At 37.1% G+C, this 26,716-nt stretch overlaps 1 protein-coding gene across 4 annotated transcripts in view; it reads left to right on the top strand.

The window, feature by feature from the left end:
• Positions 1 to 20,662, top strand: part of Ppef1 (protein phosphatase, EF-hand calcium binding domain 1) — a 163,814-nt gene extending 143,152 nt beyond the window's left edge. For all 4 annotated transcript variants that reach the window (XM_013509899.1, XM_005414441.1, XM_013509901.1 and 1 more), the window contains exons 15-18: positions 11,766 to 11,872; positions 17,239 to 17,402; positions 18,584 to 18,668; positions 20,035 to 20,662. In XM_013509899.1, the coding sequence (XP_013365353.1) occupies positions 11,766 to 11,872; positions 17,239 to 17,402; positions 18,584 to 18,668; positions 20,035 to 20,234 (556 nt within the window). In that variant the 3' untranslated portion in view covers positions 20,235 to 20,662. The remainder of the gene's footprint in view (positions 1 to 11,765; positions 11,873 to 17,238; positions 17,403 to 18,583; positions 18,669 to 20,034) is intronic.
• The last annotated feature ends 6,054 nt before the right edge of the window (positions 20,663 to 26,716 follow it).

The following is a 26,716-nucleotide window of genomic DNA, read 5'->3' as shown; positions in this document are numbered from 1 at the left end:
TTCATCTCAGCTGCCCATTTTTGGATTGGGTCTTTGAATTTGGAGGGGCTGAAACTTTTTAATTCTTTATATGTTCTAGATAGAAGCCCTTTGTCTGAGGGACAATCAGCTAAAATTTTTTCCAAGTTTGTGGGTTTAAAAGAAAACTTATTGTATGACTTATTGTATGACCTTTAGCAGTCATTTGTGAGTAAGGTTTATTTATCTCACAATTCTGGAGGCTCTATTCCAGGTATGTTGAACATTTTTTCATATATTTGTTGGCCACTTGTACCTTTTCCTCTGTGAAATGTCTGTTCATTTCCCTTGCCCATTTCTTGACTGGATCTTTAATTTTAGGTGGTTGAATATTTTGTGTTCCTTATGTAGTCTAGATATTAGTCCTCTGACGAATAGGTGGCAAAATTTTTTTCCTGTTCTGTAGGTTATCTCTTCACTCTACTGATTCTTTTGCCATACAGAAGCTTTTTACTCTGATATAATTCCATTTGTTGATTCTTTTATTTCTTGTGAGATTGAGGTTCTGTTTAGAAAATCCCTTCCTACACCCATGTCTTCAAGTGTTTTACCTATTTTATCTTCCAGTAAGTTTAATGTTTCTGTTTTAATGGTTAGAGCTTTGATCTATTTTGATTTTAATTTATTACAGTGAGAGATATGGGTCCAAAGTCAATGTTCTGAAAATAAATAACCACCACTTGTTGAATAGGCTGTCTTTCCTCCAGCATATGCTTTTGGCTCCTTTGTCAAAGATCAAATAGCTGAATGTGTCTGGGGATGTTTCTGTATTCTCTATTATGTTCCATTGGCCCACATGTCTTTTTGTATGTTTTTGCTTTGGTACCATGCTGTCTATCACTATTGCTTTGTAGTGTAGCTTGAAGTTTAGTATTGTAAAGCCTCCTGCTTTGCTCTTTTTGCCCAAAATTGCTTTTGCTATTCTGAGTCTCTATTGCTTCTATATAAATTTTAGAATTGTTTCCTTTAGTTCTGTAAATTATGGTGTTGGTATTTGACTGGCACTGTATTGGATCTATATAACAGTTTTGGGAGTGTGGCCAATTTTATAATATAGGTGCTGTCTATCCAGAAGCAGAGGACATTTTTCTATTTTTTGATGTCCTCTTCAGTCTCCTTTTCCAGAGTACCATAGTTGCTTTGCAGAGGTTCTTTACTTTCTTGGTTAGGTTAATTCCTAGGTAAGTTATTTTTCATGAAGCTACTGTAAATGGTATTACTTCCATAATTTCTAATTAAGTTCATTATTGGTATATATAAATTCCAGTGATTTTTGTACATTGATCTTGTATCCTGCCATGTCCCTTAGGTTGGTTATGAATTCTAAGAGTTTTTTGGTGGAGTTTCCCAGGTCTTCTATGTAGGGTATCATGTCATGTGCAAAAAATGATAATTTGAGTCCTTCCTTCCCTATATGTATCTCTTTTATTTCTCTTGCCTGATTGCTCTGGCCAATGTTTTAAGTACCAAGTTGAATAGAAGAGGTGATAGTGGGCATCCTTGCCTTGTTCCTAATTTTCAGGGGAATGCATTTAGTTTATCTCCATTTAATATGATGTTGGGGATTGGTTTGTCATAAATGGCTTTTATCAAATTCAGGTATGGTCCTTGTATAGGTATTTTCTTCAGGATTTTGACCATGAATGGGTATTGGACTTTGTTGAAAGTCTTTTCTGTATTTATTGATGTGATTGCATAGTTTTTTTACCTTGCTTCTGTTTGTGTGATGTATTACATTTATTGGCTTATATATACCCTTGCATCTCTGGGATGAAACATACTGGGTCATGATGTATAATCTTTTTAATCATGTGCTGCATTCTATTAATATCTTGTTGAGGATTTTTTTACTTTATTGCTGATTTCTTTAGATGTGCAAAAACTTTATAATAAGAGGAGATCCCAGTTGTTGATTCTACGCAGTATTTCGCATGCAGTTTGGTTTCTGTTCATGAACTCTCTGCTTACCCAATGTCGTCAAGATTTTTACCTACTTTCTCTTCCAATGAATTTAGTGTTTATGTTTTAATATTTAGATCTTTGATCCATTTTGATTTAATTTAATGCATGGTGAAAGACATGGGTCTAGTTTTAGTCTTCAGCATGTGGAAAGCCAGTTTTTCCAGCACCATTTATTAAAGAGGCTGTCTTCCTTCCATTGAACATGTTTGGCCCCTTTGTCAAAGATAAGGTGACTGAGTGTGTTTGTAGTTGTATCTGTATCTTCTAATCTGTTCCATTGATCTTCAGGTCTGTTTTTGTGCCAGTACCATGCTGATTTTATCACAGTAGCTTCATAATATAATTTCACGTCAGGAATTGTGGTGCCTCCTGCCTTTCCTTTGTTTCCTAAGATTGCTTTTGCTATTCTAGGCCTCTTCTGGATCCAGATGAACTTTAGGAGTGTTTTCTCTAGATCTGTGAGGAATACTAATGGTATTTTAATTGGGATTACATTGAATCTGTACAACACTTTTGGGAGTATGGCCATTTTCACAATGTTGTTTCTTCCTATCCATGAGCAAGCAATATCTTTCCATTTTCTGATATCTTCTTCAATCTCCTTTTTTCAATCTCTTTTTTTCAGTCATATAATTTTCACTGTATAGATGTATTACTTTTTTCATTAGACTAATTCCTAAGTATTTCATCTTTTTAGATGCTATTGTGAAAGGTGTGATTTCCCTAATTTCTCTCTGTCTGTTTGATACTTGTGTACAGGAATACTATTGACTTTTGAGTGTTAACTTTGTATCCAGCTATGCTACTAAATTTGGTTATTAAATCTATGAGCCTTTTGGTGGAGGTTTTGTCATCTAGTATGTAGAGTATCATGTCATTTGCGAATAATGATAATTTCACTTCTTCCTTTCCTGTCCTTATTCCTTTTATTTCTCTCTCTTTTCTAATGGCTCTAGCCACTATTTCCAGAACTACATTGAATAGGACTGGTGACAGTGGACTCCTTGTCTTGTTCCTGATTTAAAAGTGAAAGCTTTCAATCTTTGACCATTTAGTATGATGTTAGCTATTGGTTTATCATAGATGACTTTGATCAGCTTGAGGTAAAGGTCATCTATTCCTATTTTCTGTAAGGTTTTCAACATGAATGAGTGTTGGAATTTGTCAAAGACTTTTTCTGCATCAATGGAGAGATGATCTTGTGATTTTTGTGCTTGGCTCTATTAACATGGTGTATTACATTAATTGATTTGCATATATTGAACCATCCCTGCATTCCTGGTATGAATCCCACTTGGTTTTGGTGTATAATCTTCTTGATGACTTGTTGTATTCTGTTTGCTAGTATTTTATTGAGAATTTTTGCATCTATATTCATTAGGGAGATTGGTCTGTAGTTCTCTTTCTTGGTTGGGTCTTTCTCTGGTTTTGGTATCAGAATAATACTTGCCTCCAGGAAAGAGTTGGGGAGAATTCCTTCCCTTTCAAATTCAATAAAGAGTTTGAGAAGAATTGGTGTTAAGTCTTCCATAAATTGCTTGTAAAATTCAGCTCTGTATCCATCAGGACCTTGGCTTTTCTTCATTTGCAAGTTTTTAATTACATTTTCAAATTCACTGGCTGCTATTGAGTTATTCAGGATTTTTATATCTTCTTCTTTGAGCTTTGGTAATTCATATGTATGTAGAAATCTGTCCATTTCCTCTGTGTTTTCCATCCTATGAGAGTAAAGATTTTCAAAGTAGGTATTGAAGATATTCTGAATTTCTTCAGGATCTGCAGTGTTTTCACCCCTTTCATTCCTTATTGCATTTATTTCAGTTTTTTTCTTTCTTTTTTTGATAATTTTGGCTAGGGGTTTATCTAATTTATTCATTCTTTCAAAGATCCAACTCTTTGAAAGTCATTAATACTTTGTATTTTTTTTTTAGTCTCTTTTGCGTTAATTTCTGCTCTGAGCTTTATAATTTCCTGCCTTCTTTGGGCTCTCGGTTTGACTTGCTCTTCTTTTTCTGGGAACTTCAGGTGCAGCATAAGATTGTTTATTTGTGCTTGTTCTGCTTTGCTAAGGTGGGAGTTCACCAGTATAAATTTCCCTCTGAGGACTGCTTTCATTGCATCCCACAACTTCCTGTAGGTTGTATTTCCATTTTCATTTGATTGTAAGCAGTGTTTAATCTCTACTCTGATTTCATCTGTGACCCATTGGTTGTTCAGGAGGATGTTATTCAATTTCTAACTGTATATGGAGTTTTGGTGTTTTCTTTTGTGATTAATTTCCAAATTCATTGCACTATGGTCTGATAGTATACATGCGATAATTTCAATTCCTTTGCATTTACTTAAACATGCTCTGTGTACCTTTATATGGTCTATTTTAGAGAATGTACCATGTACAGCTGAGAAGAGTGTGTATTCTGATGCTGTAAAGTGGAACACTGCAAAGTTCTACTAAGTCCATATGTTCACACGTATGGACAGATGAGAAATAACAGATGAGTTCTGTTATTTCTTTCCCACTTTTTTGTCTAATTGATCTATCTCCTTGTGACAATTGTGTGTTAAAGTCCCCTGTTATGATTGTGTTGCTACTTATTTCATTTTTTGTGTCTGTTGGAATTTGTCTTATATAGGTGGGTGCTCCTATATTTGGTGCATAGATGTTTATGATTGTTATCTCTTCCTCTGGAAGCTTCCCTTTCACAAGTATGTAGTGACCTTCTTTATCTCTTTTGATTGTTCTTTGCTTGAAGTTCACATTGTCTGCAAACAGAATAGCTACACCCCCTCTTTTCTGGGATCTGGTCACATGGAGTATTGTTTTCCATCCTTTAATTTTCAGTCTTTGAATTTTCTTTTGATTTAAATGTGTTTCTTTTGTACAGCATATAGTTGTGTTTTGTTCCCTAATCCACTCTGCAAGTCTACTTCTCTTGGTTGGTATTTTGAGATCATTCACACTGATGGTTATAATGGATATGTACTGGCTTATCTTTGTCATGCTATTTTCCTGCTATTGGATCCTCCTTTTTCCCTCTGTTGAATTTCTTGCTCTACTTGTTAGTTCCTTTTTGTTGTTGTTCTTGAAGTTGTCTATTTTATCTCTGTCTAGTATATCTTTTAGTACTCTTTGTAGGATTGATTTGGCACTCATGAATTTCTTTAGTTGTTCTTTATCATGAAAATATTGTATTTCTCCATTAAATTTCAAAGATATCTTTGCAGAGTACATTATGCTGTGTTGGAAGTTGTTTTCTTTCAGTGCTTGAAATACTTCACTCCAAGCTCTTCTTGCCTTGATGGTTTGTGTTGAGAATTCTGCCATGATTCTGATAGGCTTTCCTTTATAGGGGATCTGTTTCTTTTCTCTAACAGCTTTTAATATTCTGAGCTTTTGTTGAGTTTCTGGGATCTTTATCACTATAAGTCTGGGTGTAGATTTATTTTGCTTATGATAACTGGGTTGTATATGCCTCACTTATCTTGATGTCCATTTCTTTTACCATACCTGGGAAATTTCCGGTATTATTTCTGCAAACAGTCTTTTTATGTCATTTGTGTTGATGCCTGCTGTTTCATTAATACCTATTAATCTGACATTGTTTCTCTTTGCTTTGTCTTGCAGTTGTTGAATTGTTATTTCCTGGTTCCTTGTTGTTTTGAAGAGATCCCTCCTTTCACATTCATTAGTGGCAGTGCTGTCTTCAAGGTCTGAAACTCTGTCTTCAGCCTCATTCAGGCAGTTTTGCAAGCTTTCAGTGGAATTTTTAAGTTCCTGGATATCTGTTTGTATCTGTTTTATACCTTCTAGTTCTTTTGTATATTGTTCCCTGAAGGTTTCATTGAGTTGTCTATGCTCTTCTATTTTCTGTCTATGTCATCTTTGGATATGCTGAACATTTCTTTCATTATTGTCATTTCTTTTCTCACCTGAGATATTGTTTCTGAGCTGATGTCTTCTATGGCCTGATGGAGTTGTTTCTTTACTTCAGTTGCTATCATTTCAGAAATTTCAGGTGTATGACTTCCAGGCTTTTCTGTGTTGATTCTTTCTGGCCTTGTTTTTGGTGGTGTGGAGGACTGGGATTGCATTTTGCTCCTTTATTTTGTCGTTTTTGAACAACCTGCCTTTGTGGTCACTGCCAGAACAACTCACACCCCCCTGGTAGCTCAGCTGAAACCTGAACATGGTCAGGGGCCTGAGAGAGTTAACCCTCACTCCTCCCCTTCCAGTGTGGGAAGCAGGCTCTGCCCTCAGCAATATCCCTGTAGTGCAGTCTCACTGTCCTGATTGTGTGTGAGTGGCAGGGCGAGAGTCTGAAGATCCCCAGTGCTCAGTGTAGCTCCTGTGCTGATGAGTGGTGGCAAGGTGGGGTCCTAGATGCTCCCGACCTTTCTTGCATTTAGTTGGCTCCCAGGAGTGTGTGGGAAGGGCAGGGAAGTCTCATCAGCATTCTTGAGACTGTCTGGGGTTTGCCCCAGCTTCCACAAGAGTAGATGGGGATGTGGGTTGAGTTCACAGAAGCTTCAGATATTGCCCACCTTTGTTTGTTAACTCTCTTTTTTTCAGTGACACCAATTATTCTTATATTATTTTTCTTTGTGTCATTTTTGCATCTGTTGAATTGTTATTTCGTGATTTTTTTTGTTATTTTCAAGATATTTTTCCTTTCTTGATCACTAGCCACAATCCTGTCTTCAAGATCTGAAAGTCTGTCTTCAGTTTTGTTCAAGCAATTTTGTGAGCTTTCAATGGAATTTTTAATTTCCTGGATATCTGTTTGACTTCATGTCATGAATTCTATTTCTTTCTTATGCTGATCATTTAAAGTTTCCAGCTTCTTCTTATCATCTTCTAATTTTTTATCTATCTGTACTCTAGATTTGCTAAGCAATTCCTTTATGAATGTTGACATTTCTTGTTTTTTTTTTACCTGAGAGATTATTTCTGATCTGATTTCTTCAAAAGCCTCATGGATTTGTTTCCTTACTTAGGTTGCTATCATTTCAGTAATGTCACATGTGTGTCTTCTCTTTTCTGCTATCTCATTGTCTCCTGGACTTGTTTGGGTGGACTGCAGGTCTGAGGTTGCATTTTGCATCTCTGTCTTGTTATTTTCTATTTCAAATTTTTAATTTTGTTTTCTGTGTTGATCCTTGTAAGTTTTGTAGTAAGTAGCTTTAACACTAGTATCAATGCCTCTCTAGGCAAGATGTGTTCTTCAGGGATGCCTTCTGTGTGTGGAAGGGTCTTGGTTTGTGTCTGTCCCAGGATCCTATGTTTCCAATTAATTTAGAGTGAGATGTTGGTATCTGTTTGGCTCATCCCCAGACTTTTGGTGCTGGGGTGTGGTGTGGTTATTATCCCAAACCTTCCCATTATTGTTACAGAAGTGAGAACAACTGATTAAAACAGATGTGACATACTAGCTAAAGCAGTATATTTAGCACTAACAATAGTATCAAGCACAATTTAGAAACTGACAAACTGTGAACTATTAATTTTGCACCTCTAACCACAGAAGCAAAAATCTGTAGTTATATAACAGAACTGATCATAAATTGAGAGCTTGTATGCAAAGTGTTTCCCCTTGGTAGAGTGGTCTTAGCCTGTGGTATGGAAATTTAGGTATGACAGTGGATAAAACAGAGGTAACTGAAAAGAAATAAAATAGAAACCAGGCTGGATGATGAAGGATGATCACACAAGCTTTGGGAAACTAGCTCAGAGGACAGAAGAGAAAGAATGAAGGAGTAAGGAAGGAAGTATTGAAGTTGACCAGAAAAATTAGAGAGGCTATTCGCTGATATGAAAATATGACTAAGTTTAGAAAGGTAAATTGAGCAAAGGGAGAAAGAAGATGAATAGATTAGAAGAAAAATATAAGTAAAAGACAAAAAAAAAGAAAAAGAATGGGAAACAAACCAGCAAAAAGAAGAAAAATATAATAAAATAAAAAGCAAAATTCCTCTGGTGTCCAAGAGTCCAAAACTACTGAATAACACTGCCAAGCTTGCAGTAGAGTTTATGCTGGATTTGAGGTTGACCTTGGCCTCCAAATATGGGGGTCTGAAGTCAGAATGTTCAGCCAGTACTTTTTGTATGTTCTTAGAAGCCTCCCATGCCTTACCCTGTTTCTCTTGGTGGCTTCTCTCTCCTGGTTGCTGTGCTGTTTTCAGACAGAGATGGGGCTGCTCCCAGTCCCATGCACCGTTGGCTCCTTCTGGTCCTTGATCAACCTTCTGTGTTCCTCTTCCACTGGCCAGTCTCTTTCCTCACAGGTCTTTTGTTGCAGGGTGGGGTGGTATGCTGTGATATGATCTGGTCCTCTGCTCCTGTGTTGCAGTTCAAGGCTGCTCAGACTCAATTCTTACTCCTCTCCCAAGGTGGGGTGCTAACTTCCCGTTCATTGCTTTACAAGTTCCACTGCCATTGTCACCTGCCTCTGCTGTAGTCTGTAACTTCCTCAAGGTGAGGTGGGGGGTGCAGTGAGGTGCCTTTCTGCTCCAGCCCCCCCCCCCAGCGGGGTGAGGATAATCTGGGGCTGCACAGTTCGAAGGTGCAGGGCTATTTAATTCCCTACACCTCTCTAACCAAAGGTCATGGGGAGGGGTTAGCTGTTCCATTTACTAAGCACCCCTGTAGTCTTTAATCTTGTTCCTGGTGGTTCCAGTTAGTGCTCTGGGAGTCTGAGATGAATGGTGGAGAGCCTCTCCCATTCCCGATCACTCACCCCTAGTATGTGCCAGTGAAAATGCTGCTGGGCTGCAGCTTCTTCAGTGTTGGGAGAGGAGACCAAGAGATGAATGGGCTCAGACAGCTGCAAGTCTATCCTGTTAGGGTTATCTCTGCCATGCTCCTTGGATCCTGCCAGCTATTTGGGAAGTTCTCAAAATGTCTGCTCCTATGGCATGCAAGGGTTGAGGTCCTGTAGGCCAACCCTGTCAGGCGGCTTCCCCTCTTTTAAACTCTTATGCATATGTCTTCTTTCAAATTGATTTTTTTGCATCAATTCTTTCAAATTGATTTTTTTGCTATGTCCCTTCCCTTCTTCCAGTTACCTGTGTTTTTAGTTGATCTTCTCTGAATCTCTCCGATGTGACTCCTCCTCTCCTCAGCCATGTTGGATCTCCCTTATTTTTCTATTTTCTATTTTATTTTTTCTGCTCAATTCTTTTTCATTCCCTTCCTTTTTCTAACACTGGATTTGGTTCACTCTCTCCTAGGTTTAATGTGGAAGATTGATTTTAATGAGATCTTTCTTTTTTTTAGTGCAGTTATTATACCTATATTTACCTATAGAGGTATTTACAGCAATAGTATTAATACCTAATACACCTAATATATATTGATTAATATATATATATTACTTAATATATATTAATACCTAATATACCTAATATAATTATCTATAGGTATTAGTAGCTTTCATGTAGATATTTTCATATCAGTATTTATAATCATTTACACCTATATTAGATATTTTTAGCTATAAATTTTCCTCTAAACACTACATCCGTCACATCCTATGTTTTGCTTTGTAGTGCTTTTGCTCTTCATTCATCTTCATGAATTTTCTAATTTCTCTTGTGATTTTTTTCTTTGGCCCATTTGTTCTTTAGAATTGTGTTGTTCAATTTCCTCATATTTATGAATTCCCTAAATTTGTTTGTATTAATTTCTAGTTTGTTTATTTTGTGGTCAGAAAAGAGATGTTGTGTGATTTTGATCCTGTTAAATTTTAAGACTTATGGCCTAGCATACGGTCTATTGTGGAAAATGTTCTACATGCTCTTTAAAAGGATGTACAAGCTGCTGTTGCTGGGTAGGGTGTACCTCTTGGGTCTAGTTGGCTTAGAATGACTGTTCAAGTTCTATGTCCTTATTGATTTTCCATCTCATTGTTCTAACCATTATTGAAAGTAGAGTATATGTGTGGATGTCCCACTAAAGCCTCATATAGTTATGCGGGGGCAGGCTTTTTGGAGGCAGCTGAATCTACAGTTTGTAATTGGTTCATTGTCTAATTCTGGTATTTGCAGTGTGAGTGCTACACCTGCCCTAGGTTGTAGCTTGCATACAGTATGAGTTTGCTATCTTTTGCTGACAAGAACTATTGCCCTTTAGCCATGCCACCCTGCCTTGGAGCCAGCTGATTATGGACTTAAACCTCTACAAATTGTGAGGTAAATAAACTTTTCCTTCCTTAATTTTAAAATTAATTTTGGGCATCAGACATTTTGTCTCAGTAATGACAGAAAAGTGATGAAGACAGTATTGATGTCTTCAACTATCACTGTTGAGTTGCCTATTTCTTTCTTCAATTATGTCAGGCTTTGCTTCATGTAGTTTTGGGCTCTGTTGTCAGGTTTATACGTTTATAATTATTTTGTTTTCTTTATTTACTGACTGTTTTATCACTATGGAATATTCTTCTTTATTGCTATTAAGAGTTTTTGTCATAAAGTCTATTTTGTCTACTATTAGGGTGCCCACTGTGGTTCTCTTATGGTTGCTGTTTGCCTGGTCTTTCTTTCTTTCTTTCTTTCTTTCCTTCCTTCCTTCCTTCCTTCCTTCCTTTCTCTCTCTCTCACTTTCTTGGCCTTTCAAACTCTTTGAAAGTAAAATATGTCTCCTATATACAGTGCATATTTGGATCTTTTAAAATTTTTATCCAGTCTCACAACCTCTTTTTATTTTATTAATCTATTCATATATTATGCCATTATTGATATGATTGAATTTACATCTGCCATTCCTTTTTCTTTTTTGATATACCATTAGCCATTCATCTGTGGGTTCTGCGTTTAAAATATTAAAAAATATTGAGTCTGTTCTGAACATGTGCAGAGTTTTTTCTTATCATCATTCTTTTTATTTTTTGTTTTTTTATCCAGTACGAGGAATCGAACTCATAACCTCACACTTGCCAGGCAGGCACTGTGCCACTGAGCTAAATCCCCAGCCCGTTATCATCATTCTTGAAAAAACACAGTATAATAACTATTTACATGGCATTAACATTAAGTATTATAAGCAGTCTAGAGATGATCTGAAGTATATAGGAGGCTTTGCATAGGTTATATGCAAATACCATGCCATTTTATATGAGGGACTTGGGGATCTATGGAGTTTTGTATCCACAGGAGATCCTAGAACCAGTCTCCCATGGATTCCAAGGGACAATTGTACGTCTCATAGCTATTTTGTTCCTGTTTCTCCTTTATTTTAAGTTAATTTTTGTAACTGGTTTGGGGTAGAAGTTTAAGTCCAATTGGTTAGCTAACTGCTAGAAAAATTTTTTAAAAATTATGCTTTTCTATCAAATTGTAATACTTCTGTTGTCATGAATATTAGACCCATATATAGTTGGATATATTTATGAAATTTTTGTTATGTTCTAGTAATATATATATATGTATATATATATATATCTTCTCTTCTATCAATAACTGTTGTTTTGTTTCAGTAACATAATGGTGAATTTCAATATTTGGTATAGCAAATCCCTTTTTATTTTCCTTCTTTTCAAATAATTGCTCGTATGAATTTTGATGTCCAAAGTAAACACTATCTATAGTCCTTTTAAAATTTCACTGAATGCACATTCATGTGCACGCGCACACACACACACACACACACACACACATTCACCATTCAGTAACATGTTATGTGTAAATATAGACAATTCACTTAAAGTGGACATGTAATTGGTAACATAGCACATTAAAGTGAAACAGGATGATGTATGAAGCTTTTATCTAACAATTGTTTTTTTACATAGGGTGAGTGTTATGGAAAGCAGTGCCATCAGAATATTAAAAGAGAGAATTATTTCACGAAAAACCGACCTCACTCATGCTTTCCAAGTTCGAGACCACGTTAAATCAGGTAATCAAACTATATGATGTTTACCTACCCTACACTGACCTGCCCTGGCCTACCCTACAGCCCATGCCTGGAATCCCAGCCCACTGGGAGATTGAGGCAGGAGGATTGCAAATTCAAGACCAGCCCAGGAAATTTAGTGACTTAGCAAGACCCTGTCTCAAAATTTAAAAATATAAAGAAGGGTGGGGATGTAGCTCAGTAAAAGGGCCTGGGTTCAATACCCAGTGCCACAAAAAAAAGAAATTAAATTAAATAAAAAATCTATTATTCACTCAAAAGTAGGCCTAAATCTCCATTTCAGTAAGCTGTTTTTAAACTTAGAAGACTAACAACTTTGAAATTGCACTTCTATTGTGATAGTATGTTAAGAAACAACTAGATCGTGGAAGACACAGAATTTTAATGCATTTGTCAGCCTCATAGTATGGTAAATGCTGAGCTGCATCCCCAGTTCTTTTAAAAATTTTTTATTTTGAGACAGGGCTTTGTTAAGTTGTCCAGGTTGGTCTTGAGCTTGTGATCCTCCTGAGTCGGCCTCCCAGGTAACTGAGGCAATCTTAATGGTTAACATCAACATATCCCAACCCCATGTTGAGCCAGGTGGGATTACAAGTGTGTGCTAGTACCCCCATAGTAGTGAGAGACTTTAATACTCCTCTTTCAGAAACTAAAAGAATAGACACATGAAATATTAGCAAACTTTTCTTAAATAACTACACCCAACATTTTAGAATATATATTCTTGTAGAGCAAAACTGGAACATTCATAAAATTTTACCGTAGAATAGAACAGAAAGCAAATCTCAACAGATTGTGAGGAATTCCAAATATTATATAATAAATTAATTCCTTGACGTAGTGACTGGAACTACCACTCAATAACATAATCTAGCAATAAAATCTTCTTTTGTCTTAGGATTTAAGAAACGCACTTCTAAGATTAGAGTGTTGAAATGGAGTGAGAAGGAAAGTACAATGCTTAAAACTTAAGGAAGACAAATTTGAGAAGAATTTCTGAAACTTATTTTAAAAGATAAAAGATAAAACAAGCATTTTAAAAGATAAAACACATGCATTTAAAAAGATGATAAAATTAAAAAGATAAAATTTAAAAGATATTTAAAAAGATAAAATTTAAAAGATGAAATGCATGCATTTTAAATGATAAAACTTTGATCAACAAAGTGAAAGAATAGTTTGTTGAAGAAACCGGTAAAGTTGCTAAAATTTTGGTAAGGAATGGAAAGAGTGCAAGTGAGTAAGTGAGAGAGCACATGTGCACAAGCACAAATAACCAGTGTCAGGACTGAAGGAGCTATTACTGCATAACTTATGAGGATTGAAAGATCATTAAAATATATTGTGAAAACTTGTATGCTAATTATTCAAATTGTAGATCAAATGGACACATTCCTAAAATACATGCATCTGTACACTTAAATGTGTGTAGGCTAAAACTGACACAATTATAAATAGAAAGTCTGAATAATTCTGTAACTATTAAGGAAATTACTCAGGAGGCTGAGGCAGGAAGATCATCATGATTTCAAGGCCAGCCTGGGCTACATAGTGAGACCCTGTTTCAAAAAATAAAGAAAAGAAAAGAAAAGAAAAGAAAAGAAAAGAAAAGAAAAGAAAAGAAAAGAAAAGAAAAGAGAGGAGAGGGGAGGGGAAGAGAGGGGTGGGAAAGGGAAGGGAGGAGAGAAGAAAAAAAGAAAAGAAAGAAAAAAGAAAGAAAGAAAGAAAGAAAGAAAGAAAGAAAGAAAGAAAGGAAAGAGAAAGAAAGAGAAAGATATTGCATCTGAAAATTTGCCAAGCATGGTGGTGCACACCTGTAATCCCTGTACTCAGGAGGCTGAGGCAGGAGGATGCTGTGAGTTCAAGGCCAGCCTGGGCTACATAGTGAGTTCAAGGCTATCCTGAATTATAGAGTGATACCTTGTCTCAAGAAAATTAAAAATAAAACAAAATAAAATGGAGATCTAAAATTTTCCACAAAGACAGCTCTGCTCTCAGATGTTAACCTTTACAATATACATTTCAGAAAGAAAACAAGTCTTACCCAAACTGTTTCAGAAAATAGAAATAGAACGCTTTCCTGATTATTTTAGGAAAACAGGATAACTTTAATATCAAAACCTAACAAGAATATTATGAAAAAGGAAAATTAAGGATTAATTTCATTGATAAATTTAGATGAAAACAATCCTAAATGAAATGTTAGCCAAAGATTAATATATCACAACCAGGTTTGGCTTTTTCTAGGAATGCTAGGAATTCTAGATTGTTTTAACATTCCAAAATCAAGTGGTATAATTCACAATTTTAACAAATTAAAGAAGTCATATAATTCTTTCAAAATAAGAGAAAAATTATTTGATGTATTTCACCCTATTTTCATGGATTTAGAAAACATTTAGAAGGGCTGGGGAGGTGTAGTTTAGTGGTAAAACACTTGCCTAGCATAAGAATAAAAAGGAATGGAGGGAGGGAGGGAGGGAGGATGAAGGAAGGGAGGAAAGGTTTTAGAAAACTAAGAAAAAAGTGAACTTTCTTAATCTCATGAGGTCTCTAACTCTGAAAGCCTGTAACAAATAACATACTTGATGGAGAAAGAGTGGAAAGGAAAAGATGTTGTAGACTGAATAATGTCCTGTCCCCTGATATGTACACATCCTAATAGTTAGAATCTGTGGATATTGCCTTATATGCCAATGGGCACTTTGCAGATTTGATTAACGTAGGCATCTTGGCCAGGGCAGAGTCTCCTGCATTGTCCAATGGGCCTGATATAATCACAATAGTCCTTTTAAGAGGGATGTAGGAGACAGAGAGGAGGATGATGGGATTACAGCAACAGGTATTGAAATGACAACTTTTGAAGATGGAAGAAGAGGCTCCAAGCCAAGGCATACAGGCAGCCAGAAGCTGGAAAAAACAAGGAAACAGACCCTCCCTTTAGAGCCTCCAGAAGGAACCAGCCTTGCTGAAACTTAACTTTTGCCCAGTGGGACTGATTTCAGATTTCTGATCTCCAGAATTGTAGGAGAATACATTTGTGTTATGTAGGCCACTAAATCTGTTGTAATTTGTGACAGAAGCAATAGGAAACTCATGCAGATGCTCCACTGTCAAGACATCTGTTTAGCATTGTACTAGGGATACCAGCCAGTGCAATAAGGCACATTAAAAAAAATAAGAGTTAAAAAGTGTCACTATGTGTAGACAACATGATTGAATATATAGAAAATCCAAGGTGATCCACAGGAAAGGTGCTAGAATTAATAAATGAATTTAGCAAGTTGTCAAACGTAAGGTCAGTACAGACAAATTGATTGCATTTCCGTATACTGGTGTATTATTTAGTGCCTATTTAGGATACGGAAACCACTTCAGTAATTTCAACAAGGAAGCTTAATATAAAGAATTATTAACTGATAAAGGACAATTACTAAAAGCAATAAAAGAAAATGAAAAAACACAGGAATAGCAAGTATAGGGAGAAACTGTTCCTACCTCTAAGGCTGAGAGAGTATCCAAGGAAGGAACAAACTGAGAAGAGTCCCCTACTTCTAACGAAGCCTGAAATTCATTGTAGAGGGAGTGGCTGTGGCCCACTGGATGGGGTAGAAGTTCACTGATGGGCATCCTGCTATTGGACCAGGACTAGAGAGGCTGGAGCCAGCCACTGGGGTACCAGTGAAGCTCACTAAGAAAGGTGCATGCCACTGTCTTTTCCACACACCATTAAGACAAAATATTGTAACAAGTATTTGAAATACTTTAAAAAATCAAGTCTCTTCTAAACATGTGCAGGTGGTTTTTGCTATCATTATTCCCTAAACAATATACTATAGCAATTATTTACATACCACTTCCATTGCGTTTACTACTATAAGTAATTCAGAGATTATTTAAAGTATACAAGAGGCTATGTGTAGGTTATATGTGCTACTACCTCATTTTTTATGAGACTTGAGGAGCTGCAGAGTTTTGTACCCATGGAGGGTTCTGGAACCAAGGGATGCCTGTGTATACCAATGAGCCTTAAAAATCTGCATACCATACTCAGGTGTGGTAGTGCACACCTACACTCCCAGCACTTTGGGATGTTCAGGCAGGAGAATCACAAGTTCAAGCCCAGCCTGGGCAACGTAATGACTTAGGGTGACCCTGTTTTAAAATTAAAAAGTGAAAAAAGGAGGTCTGAGGATGTACCCTGGACCCTTGACTTACAATTGGCCTGACATACAAACAACTTGGGTTATGACTGGAATTTTGGTTTCAATTTGTGACCGAAGTCCTGAGTCATGACCCAAATGCTAGCTGCTTGTGCTTCTGAATGGTCTCAGGTATAGATTTAACCTTAAAGAATTCTGGAAGGAACATTACAGCATCCTTTCTGTTATGGGGTAGGTTGAGAAATCCTGGGCCAATGTCTACGGACACTGAGATCTGCCTGTGTACAGGAGAGAGATTTCGAAGGCTGCAGAGAAAAGCCTGAGCCTTCAATTGATAACTTGAGTTACAACCAGCCCTCAGGAATGAATTGAGTTTATAACTGCGGGGTCCATTGTAGCTCAATTCAATCCATAGTACTGAAAAAAAATCCATATATACCTTGTAATTCTAGTTACAAGTGATCCTAAGGAAATAATGGAACAGCTCCACGACCATTAAACAATGATACAGATCTATGTTCTTTAATATAGATGAATGTCCATGATTTGAAAAACACATTAGAATAAATATTTGTATGCATGTATATGTGTATATGTGTGTTTTGCCACATGTAGTGTACATAAAACATACTAAACAGCTGGGCATGGTGGTGCATACCTGTAATCCCAGCACTCAAGAGGCTGAGGCAGGAGGATCACTGCAAGTTCAAGGCCAGCCTGGGCTACATAGTGAGTTCAAGGCAACCTGAACTACACAGTAAGACCTTGTCTCAAAAAAAAAAAAAAAGCAAAACTTATGCGAGAGTACAATATATATTTGATTTTAAGGAAAAGAAACTTTATATGTATTTGTGTAAACACATATTTATATAGAGAGAAAAAATAAAGATATTTATTAATAGGCATACCTTACTTGATTAATCAGAAAAGAAAAAAAATCTAGTACCCAAAGTGATGTTTCTTAAACATGACAGTAAGGACAAGATCTATGGAATATAAAGTCTATCCTTAACTATTCCTCCCTCGGGGCTCTGGGGCTTGGTAGGATAGATCATGAAAGAGCAGCAAGGCCCCAGGTCCCAAAACCCCAGGCTGCCCACTGAGTTTACCAAGGGCCTTGCATCTTTTTTTCCCCAAATTATAACCAAATTATACGGGCTGTGTTATTGTTCTTGTTGTTGTTAGGAAAAATTTCAGTGACCCAGTGGGCTTTTTCCATGGAGAGCATTTTGGGGCTGAATTTACCGTGGAGAACCCTGAGTTTGCATCTGGTCAACGTAGACAAAGATGGATATGTTGACTACATGTCCAGCTTCCAGGATATGCGCATTGAAAAACCAGTGAAAGAGGCAAGTGACACATAGCCCGAGCTACAAGCTGGCTGGGGCAAAACACCCTTTGTACAATCTGTAAGTAACTTACAGATTGTTAAGATTGACAACTGACAATTGTTACAGATTGACAACTCACCCTAGGGAGAGTTGTCAGACCCCAGTATTTTGCTGGCTGGGGCAAAACACCCTTTGTACAATCTGTAAGTAACTTAGTCCTTTAAAAGTTGAGAGTAAAATCATTCAATGGATGGGAGTGGCATTCTTAGGAAAGGCCAAAAAGGAATCTTCCAAGGACACTATGATCTGTTTAGGAAATTTGTGTATTCTAAATTTAGGCAAAAAGAAAAGACAAGGTTTCATCAAGATAATCCATGTCAAATATGTGGTTTTTATTTTAAATGCTCTCCAGCAGAAGATAGACATCACATCCATTCTTTCATGCAGCACACCATTTAAAATAATGCTTTTCCTAACAACATATAGGCTTGTGGACATGATGCAGAATAAGTCTTAAGAATTTAAAAATGTAAATTCCTTTATTAAAATGGGAACACCCTAGGGAGAGTTGTCAGACCCCAGTATTTATTAGTTAACAGTTCATCAGCGATTAGTTATATCATCGACCTAAGTGAAATTAGAACTTGGGTGATTGTAGGGAAGATGAGAAGAATGGAGTAGGGAAATAAGTGCTGATTGGAATCTAAAATGTCCAGAGGGAGGAAGATTTTGACCTCACTTCAGAGGCAGTTTGCCGTCGTGATGAAGATCATAGGCCTTGGCTTCACAGAACTAAGATTCAAATTCCACTTAATAGCTATGTGACTATAGAGAAAGTTACTAAGGAAAGTTGTCTTTCTGATTTCTAATCTTTAAAATGGGTATAACACTGAGTTCTGTTCCTATTCCTTAGGGCTGTAGAGGACTGAATGAATTAATATGAATTCCATAAGGCTTGCTGTAAAAGTTGGCAATTGCTATGTACTGCTGCCTTATTTACTTTGGTCCCTTAAGGAACACAAAAGCAGGTCTTTTATCTGATTGCAGATCACTGGGCCAATAGAAGGCTTGCCTTCTCCAGTTTCTATCTAAATCACAATACTTTGAATTGGTAACGATGTTGTTTGTTTGTTACATTTGCTAAAGCTAATGTGTCATTAATTCTATGTATTTTAACATTTAGAAAATCTTTATTTTAGGCTGAATCTGCCATAATTGAAACTCTGTACAGATACCGAACTGACCTGCAAATGATATTTAATATCATTGATTCTGATCGCTCAGGTAAATGAATTTTGGTTCAGTAGTAGTAGAAAGCAAAAGCCAGTCTGTTTCTTCAAAATCAGAGCACTTTTCTTCCATTTCATTTTTCATCCAAACTTAGTGAAACTCAAAGAGAAAGACGTATGCATCTTCAATGATATTGTTATTTTAGTTTGGCCACAAACCCTGTATTCAAGAGCATCACATTCTATAGAAGCCTGTGTAGCCACTGGTCAAACTGGGATAGTCTCTTTTATAAATCACCAGCACAAATGTAAAGATAATTCATTTTCCATTTTAATATCTTAGTTTCATTTTCCATTTTAATATCTAGTTACTCTGAAATAAAAACCATTTGTAGAGTTCTGATTCAGCTTTGGGGACTGAGAGCTATGGAAACTCATTTTTGATTTAACTTTGATGCATAGTTACTGTCTTGGTTACTTTTCTCTCGTTGCTGGGACAAAATACCTGATGCCCAAAATTAAGGAAGGAAAGGTTTATTTCACTTACAGTTTGTGGAGGTTTCAGTCCATACTTGGCAGGTTACAAGGCAGAGTGGCACATGGCAGAGGGCTACAGCTCATGGCAGCAGAACACAGACAAAGCAACAAGCACAAAAGCCACGAATGGCCTCAAGCAGCCTCTTGCTCTCCCTTACATATGCAAACTATCCACCCCAGGGTGGGTGCAGCTCTCACACCCATAATCAATCAAACTCTAAAAGCCTGTCCCATGACCGCATGAGGCTTTTGGGGGGCACCCAGATACAAACCATAACAGTTACTTATTTTCAAACTTAAGAAATATATAGGGCTGGAGATGTAGCTTCAGTACTAGAGTGTTTGCCTACCATCCACAAGGCTCTGGGTTCAATACCCAGCATCACACACTCATAAATCAATACTCCCCTACTGCAGAGACCTTTGAACACACACACATACACACACACAAATCAGTAATTGACCTACAAAAGTAAAGTATTGCCCATTAAAAAAGGCAATACTATTGTTTGCAATCCTCTTACTAACTCCCATAGTACTGCCTCCCTCTGCTTTGATATTGTTCTCTTCTTTGCCACCCTTCCATATTCCTCACCCTTAGATTTTAGTTCTTACAGCTTTCATACCACATTTAGTTCCACAGTCCACATTCTATCACTTTTTATTTACTCTGGCTTTGGAATGACTCAGGATCACTTGGTAGTTGAAAGGGGTATGCTGTTCCTTACATTTACGATCTTACTTTTTCACATCCTTCATTGTCTGGATGATTAGGCATGTTAATGAGCTTCTCATTTGGACTATTCAATTAATACAAATTTCCCACCCCTCTCTTAGGTGGATCTTGACATGAACACTCACTGCCTTCTCCTATATTCTTTTAGGCCTGATCTCCATGGAGGAATTTCGGAACATGTGGAAACTTTTCAGTTCTCACTACAATGTTCAAATTCGTGATTCTCAGATTGATGAGCTTGCCAGCACAATGGACTTAAACAAAGATGGAAGCATTGACTTCAATGAATTTTTAAAGGCTTTCTATGTAGTGCATAAGTATGAGAAGTCAAACAAATCAAATACCTAGGATTCTCCCTACTAATGAAGGGTTTCCCCTCAGGCTCCTTATAAACAGCTGAACTCAAATTACACAGTCTTTTCCAGGACCCTTGAAATTCATAGTAATAGACAAAAGTAGATCCCTCACCCACACCACAAGCAGATGTACAGACTGGATGTTTGAAGCCCTTAACAACCCGATTTGCTAAGACAAGGTTAAATGTCAGCTGGTAGGATTTGCCTCCAGTGTTAGGACTCATACATTGCCAGTTAGAAACTTCGTTTGAGCCTAGTGTGGATTTCTTTGATGCCACTGAACTGGGAGACCAGTGCAGATTAGAAACACTGAAAGGGAGCCACAGAGGACTAGAGCAAACTATGAAGTGCAACATCTGGAAGTGACGGAGGGATGGGAAGAGGAATAGCAAACTATTAATAAAATAAACTGCTTCAGTATTCAAACTGTTATCCTTTTTTGAGATTCCATAAACCAGTGATCCTCCAATGGGGAACCAGCCTTCAGGGAAGCGGGCCGTATCAATTTCCTATGGGAAACTATGGAAAACACTATTCTTTTATGTCTGTTAGAGATCAAAGTCAATATATTCAGATTGTGTCCTATAATTAATATTGTTTAACATCATTGATAAGATGAGGCCTTGATTATATAAATATTGTACAATTATTCTGTTACTCAGATTTAATATCAAACATAGTAAGAGATTTCTGTTTAAAGGTAAGTATAGGTTTCATCTTTTTTTTAAGTTTTAGAACTTCAGAATCTATAAACAAACCTTCAAGCCTCCTGCTACACACACCAGACATAATGGCTAAAGTATAACAACTATCTCGTTTAAGTGTATAACTGACCTTACAGAAAATTGAAAGAAACCCCTGAGGGGCAGAAAAAAGAGCACAATGAAAATCATGGTAATATTAACATCAGACAGGATAGATTTTAAAGCAAATGTGCTATTAGAGATCAAAAAGATCATTACTCACCAGGTCGTGGTGCACACACCTCTACTCCCAGCTATTTGGGAGGCTGAGGCAGGAAGATCACAAGTTTGAGCCCAGCCTGAGCAATTTAGTGACTTAATGAGACTCTGTCTCAAAGTAAAATTAAGTAAAATTAAAAACAAGGTGAAAGGGGGTATAGCTCACCACTCCCTCTGTTCAACTTCTAGTACTACAAAACATGCACACGCACAAGATTATTACTGTACTTGGCTGTATTTCTCCCAACAGTTCCAAGGACTGAACCCCAGGGCTATGTGAACCCTAAGTCAGTGTGCCCTACTACCAAGCTAATCTCCACCTCTAAAAGATCATTACTGAATGTGAAAAGGAGTCATTTACCAGGAAGACATAAAAATTGTAAGTACGTCTGATAACAAAGCTTTAAAATTTTTAACACAAAAATTGATGTAACTACTAGACTAAATTGCTAAACGAAGATAATAAATACAACAATGTCAGTAACTGATTATGGAAATAAGAAAATAGTGTATAGAAGATGGCCAGCCCAATTAGTTCACCTGAGGGTGGGGTAGGTATTTGTATATGGTTTGTATATAGATGTGTGTTTGTGATAAATATACACACAAACAAATCTGCAGTCAATTTTATAGAATACACATTTCTAAAAACTGATCACAAATCTCCAATACCAAATGATCAGTAAAAAATATTATATTCTTTGATCATAATGCTATTAAATTAAAAAGCAATATAAAAATAACCATATCAATATGTGAGTACAAAAGGAATATAACTATACATGTACCAGAAAATGCTGATAAAAATGTTCACAAGAATTCTATGAATAGCTTTCTGCTAATAAGTTGTTTATTTGTAATTTTTAAATAAAAATTTTAACTGCTATATAAAAAAATAAAAATTGCATGTATATATGGAGTATCACAAGATGCCAATGATTTTTAAAACTAGGTGAATGGACTATTTCCTCAGGAAAAACAGAATTTACTAATGCTAATTCAAGAACAAAATGATGATCTGGAGAGACACATAATCATTGGAGAACGTGGTAGCCTTATAATAGGTCACTTTGGCTGAGATGAACTTCCTTTCTTGCATGTTTCTGGTAAGGGTGGGCCACAAAGAAAATTCTCAAGAGACTGGAAGGCAAGAGGGAAGTACACACATGCTGTTGCTGATCTCCTGGGTCACCTTATTGGCATGAAGTAGCAGGTAAGCCTATGATTGCTCTACCTTCCCCTGGATCCTCTGCCAGCCTCTTCGATTTCTGGGCTGCTTAATGCCATGAATCAGTACATATGTACTAATATATACTGACACACAAATAGAGAATCAGTATACACATACATATACACAGTCATTTGTCAGTTAACACCAGGACTACTGTATCAGGATTCATTCGAGGAACAGATTTAATACAATACATACATATTATGTAAAGAATTCATGAGATAGGCTTACAATGGTCACCTGCAGGATCATGGGTAGAAAAATGCAAATGACCATCTGCACACTGGAGGGCCAGGGGATACAGTTGAAGGTTGAAGGCTTGGAGCTTACTGTACACTTTGGTGCAAGTCTGTGTCAGAAAGTTGAAAGGTCTGGGTTAAAAGGAGGAAGAATCTACACTAGAAAGCTGAAGGAACTGGACATGAACATTAGGAAGCAATGGAGAAGGCCAGGATTCCTCCAAAGAAGAAAAGGTAAGACTTACTTCTTCTTTACCTTTTTATTACATCCTGGCTACACCCTTATTGGTTGGTGTCACTCATATCGGAGCTGAGCCTTCCCTGCCTGGTTTGCAGCCTACATGTCACTCAGCCACAGACACACCACAGCTTTACTAATCTGCTAGGAAGTTCTTCCTCAAGTCAAGTTGACATCATAACAATCAGCTGCATTCTGACAAATGTATCATTAGGCTATTTCATCATTGTATGAACATCATAGAGTATTCTTACACAAACTATGACAGCTACAATGTCATGAGCCAATATATTCTTACAGGACCACTATTGTACATGCACTCCCCATATGTACTTATAGGGTATATGACTACATATATATATTTCCTACTGGTTCTGCCTCTGGTTGAACCCTGACTGGTATGGAATTTGGTACTGAGAGTGGCTGCAGAACAACAAAATCTTAAAAATGAGTGTTCCAAATTGTTCTGAATTTTCTGGAGTTAGTTTTCTAACCTGATTAGATTTAAAGGCACTAATAACCCTCCTTTCAGTGATAAAGAGGATGCTTGCAGCCCATGGGATGAAGCAGCAAAACAGTTACTCAAATTATCACCTGTAATCAAGTATCCATAGAAGGCAAGACTATGGGAAACCAAATATAGTTTTTGTTACTTTAGAGCATTTTAGTCAAAGTAAGTGTACTAGGGTTGGTTGGTTGCTGGAGAATTTAGAGAAATAAAATGGTCAGCACAGAGCTTTAAGTTCTCACCTCAAGGCCTTTATAGAGACTGGAAAATTTCTATGACTACCCTGAAAAAAACCCTTATCTCTGATAGCCACCAGGCTGCGATTTCTGAAAACCAAACCCAAAGTCTAATTCTATGAATGGTTGACAACATGAATTCCCAACCTGAGCGGGTTTCTGCTCTGATTTGACTGTCCTCTCCAAAAGTCATGTTGAAGTTTAATTGACATTGTAACAATGCTAAGAGGTGATTAGCTCATAAGGGCTCTGCCTCCATGAATGGGTTAATTCTGTTACTGAGGGAGGATACTTGATTCAAGGATGAGTTTGGCTTGATTTTCCTCTCTGATATGCGCTTCTGCCCTTCTGCCATGTCTTGAAGCAGCACCCTCACCAGATGCCAGTGCTATACTCTTAGAGTTTCTGGACTCCAGAACTGTGAGCCAAATATACACCTATTGTTTATTAATTATTCAATCTGTGGTTTTCTATTATGGCAGCAAAGCAAAAAGCTAAGTTTCTTTTTGTTGAGGTGAGGGATCACAGTTTGGGAAGGAAGTGCATCCTGAAAATTAGAATGAAGGTTTATGGGCAGATTCTGATTCCTCTGCCTGAGGAAACTGTACTTTCCCTTTTCCTGGAGAACCTGTAATGGCCTCCCTGAAGTAGTCCTCTTGTAGTTACCACTGATCCTGGTCAGCTTGAGCGCTCTCCCTCTCTCTCTTCCTCTCTCTCTCTCTCAAGTGAGGAGAATGTTTATTGGAAGTCAGGAGAAGAAAAATAGCTCCTGGACTTCCAGGAGGGATCCCCAGGGGGTTGCCACATGTCCCTTGGATCCAGAGCTTCTAATGGATAAGTGGAGTATGGGAATTGCTGTTTGTTTAGTGGCCACCTATCACAGGTGGCTCGGCCACCACCTATCTCTGAGTATGCTAATTTGACTTGATAGGGAAGATCAGAGGCGCTTAAAAGAATTAACAATATACGTGTGTGTAGAATGTAAATAAAAACTTGTTATAATAATTAAACTATACAAATATTAAATAATAACTGTGTATAAATTGGACAGGGAATATGTAGAGTTAAAGTGTTCTAAAATCTTTGTATTGTCTAGCAGCAGAATAAAAAACAATTAATATTAGGTTATGATAAATTAAGAATGCACGTTCTACTCCCCAAGAAAACTGATTGAAAAACAGTAAAGGTTTATAATTTCCAATTTACAGGAGGAAAATGGCAAAACAATTTTAAAAGGAGTACTGTAAAAGGGAAAACTGAAGAGACAAGTCAAATGGTAATATAAGTAGATTTAAACCCAAGCATGAGAATTATTACTTTCAGTATAAACTGACCCAGTGGGGAAAAACTGGCTTTGATGGTTTTGGAACAACCTCTAACTAAACAAACTCAGGGTTCTAGAGGAAGACCCATAAAGAATTTTCTATAAAGTAACCAGACCCAGCAGACCTATCAACTAACTGAAGATCCATGAGTAAGTTCAGCTGTGTTTACCTGAGCCCAATCCAGGCTAGAAAAACTGCTCAGCTGCACCTTGCCCAAACTGCTAATATACAAAGCTGTCTAAATAAATGTTGTTCTAAGACACAGTATAAAATTTTAGTGTAGTTTATAGTCTGTTATGCAGAACCTACATGATAAAGAAATTGACATCCACAAGTGGAGTGTTGTCCTGAAAAGACCGAAATATGGGTCACTGGCTTTGGGACAAGGCATTAGGGCAAAAGCTGGAAAAGCAGTTTACAGACAGCAGAGGCTGAAAAACTAGGTAGAAACTGCTACAAGTTGGCTACAAGAAGGATATGTGCTTTTGAAACAGTTTCCAAAACAGTAGTGTATGGTGGTGGGGAAGATGGCAGATAAGGTAATCGCAGGCAAAATGTTGAACGTGAGAGCTGACAGGCTCTGGTTTTGTAGAATAAAAGAGAGACGAGATGAAACAAAAACTTAGTTTACAAGCAGAACTTAGGAGGGCTATAAAGGGCCCAGTGCAGGCTGAGTTGGAAAATGAAAGTATTTTTCATCTTTATTATCCAGCTAGCAAAAGCTTTACAAAGTAAATTAAAATCAAGAGGCAACTTCTGGCCAAGATGGAGTAACAAGGACCAGATTTATCTTCCTGCCTGAAACATTGTAAACAACAACAACAAAAAGACAAAATATATGAAACAGTAGTTTTTTAAACAGCAGGGGCTAGGGATTTAGCTCAGCGGCAAAGCGCCTGCCTGGCAAGCGCAAGGTCATGAGTTCAGTTCCCGGTATCAGAGAAAAACCAAAAAAACAAAAAATAAAAAAAAATAAACAGTGGACATTAGACAATAAAGGACAGTTACCTGGAGAGACAAGGAACAAATGAAGTGAGCCCTATGTTACTGCAGCTTACTGCCTTAAGAGAATTTATAGTCTGTGGCACAGGGAGGGAAAACTCAGGCAAAGCCCAGAAGAATCCCTAACATGGGAGACCCAGCAGCTAGACTTTGGAGAGAAGTTTTCTCTGCACAAACAGAGAAATCTGGAGACTTTGAAGAGGATTCCTCCTCAAGTATTCAACATAGGAATGAGTGTGTGCACAGGAAGCTACCTGAGGCCAGGGAAAAAAATGACTCAGTGTTCCCTTAGGGCCTGAAATAAAGCCTTGTCCCACTAATGAACATGGAAAATCTCATAATTCATGGGACATTGGGTAGACTATTCCACAATGCCTTGCCTGAGATTTGGAGAATAACTAATGAGTAAATACTGCTCTAATCCTGTCTTACAAATCTTGTTCTTTTTTTTTTTAACATTGTCTAATTGTACTTTTATGAGGCATCTTAAGTAGTCAAATTTATAAGAATATAAAGCAGTAGTGGTAGCCTGAGATTGAAGGAAGGGAAGAAGGAGTTGGTATTTAATGGGTATAAGGTTTCAATTAGGGGAGATAACAAAGTTCTGGATATCTGTTGTAGAGCACTGTACTATAATTAACACATAAAACTGGTTAAAATGATCAATTTTATGTTACATGTGTTTTGGGGGTATTTTTGTTTGCTTTCCATTGTTAGAGAGGGAGGGAGGGAG

The sequence above is a fragment of the Chinchilla lanigera genome, unplaced genomic scaffold, assembly GCF_000276665.1.
Source record: "Chinchilla lanigera isolate Chin_1 unplaced genomic scaffold, ChiLan1.0 scaffold00185, whole genome shotgun sequence".
Taxonomy (NCBI): Eukaryota; Metazoa; Chordata; class Mammalia; order Rodentia; family Chinchillidae; genus Chinchilla; species Chinchilla lanigera.
This window is presented reverse-complemented; position numbering and strand designations above follow the sequence as displayed.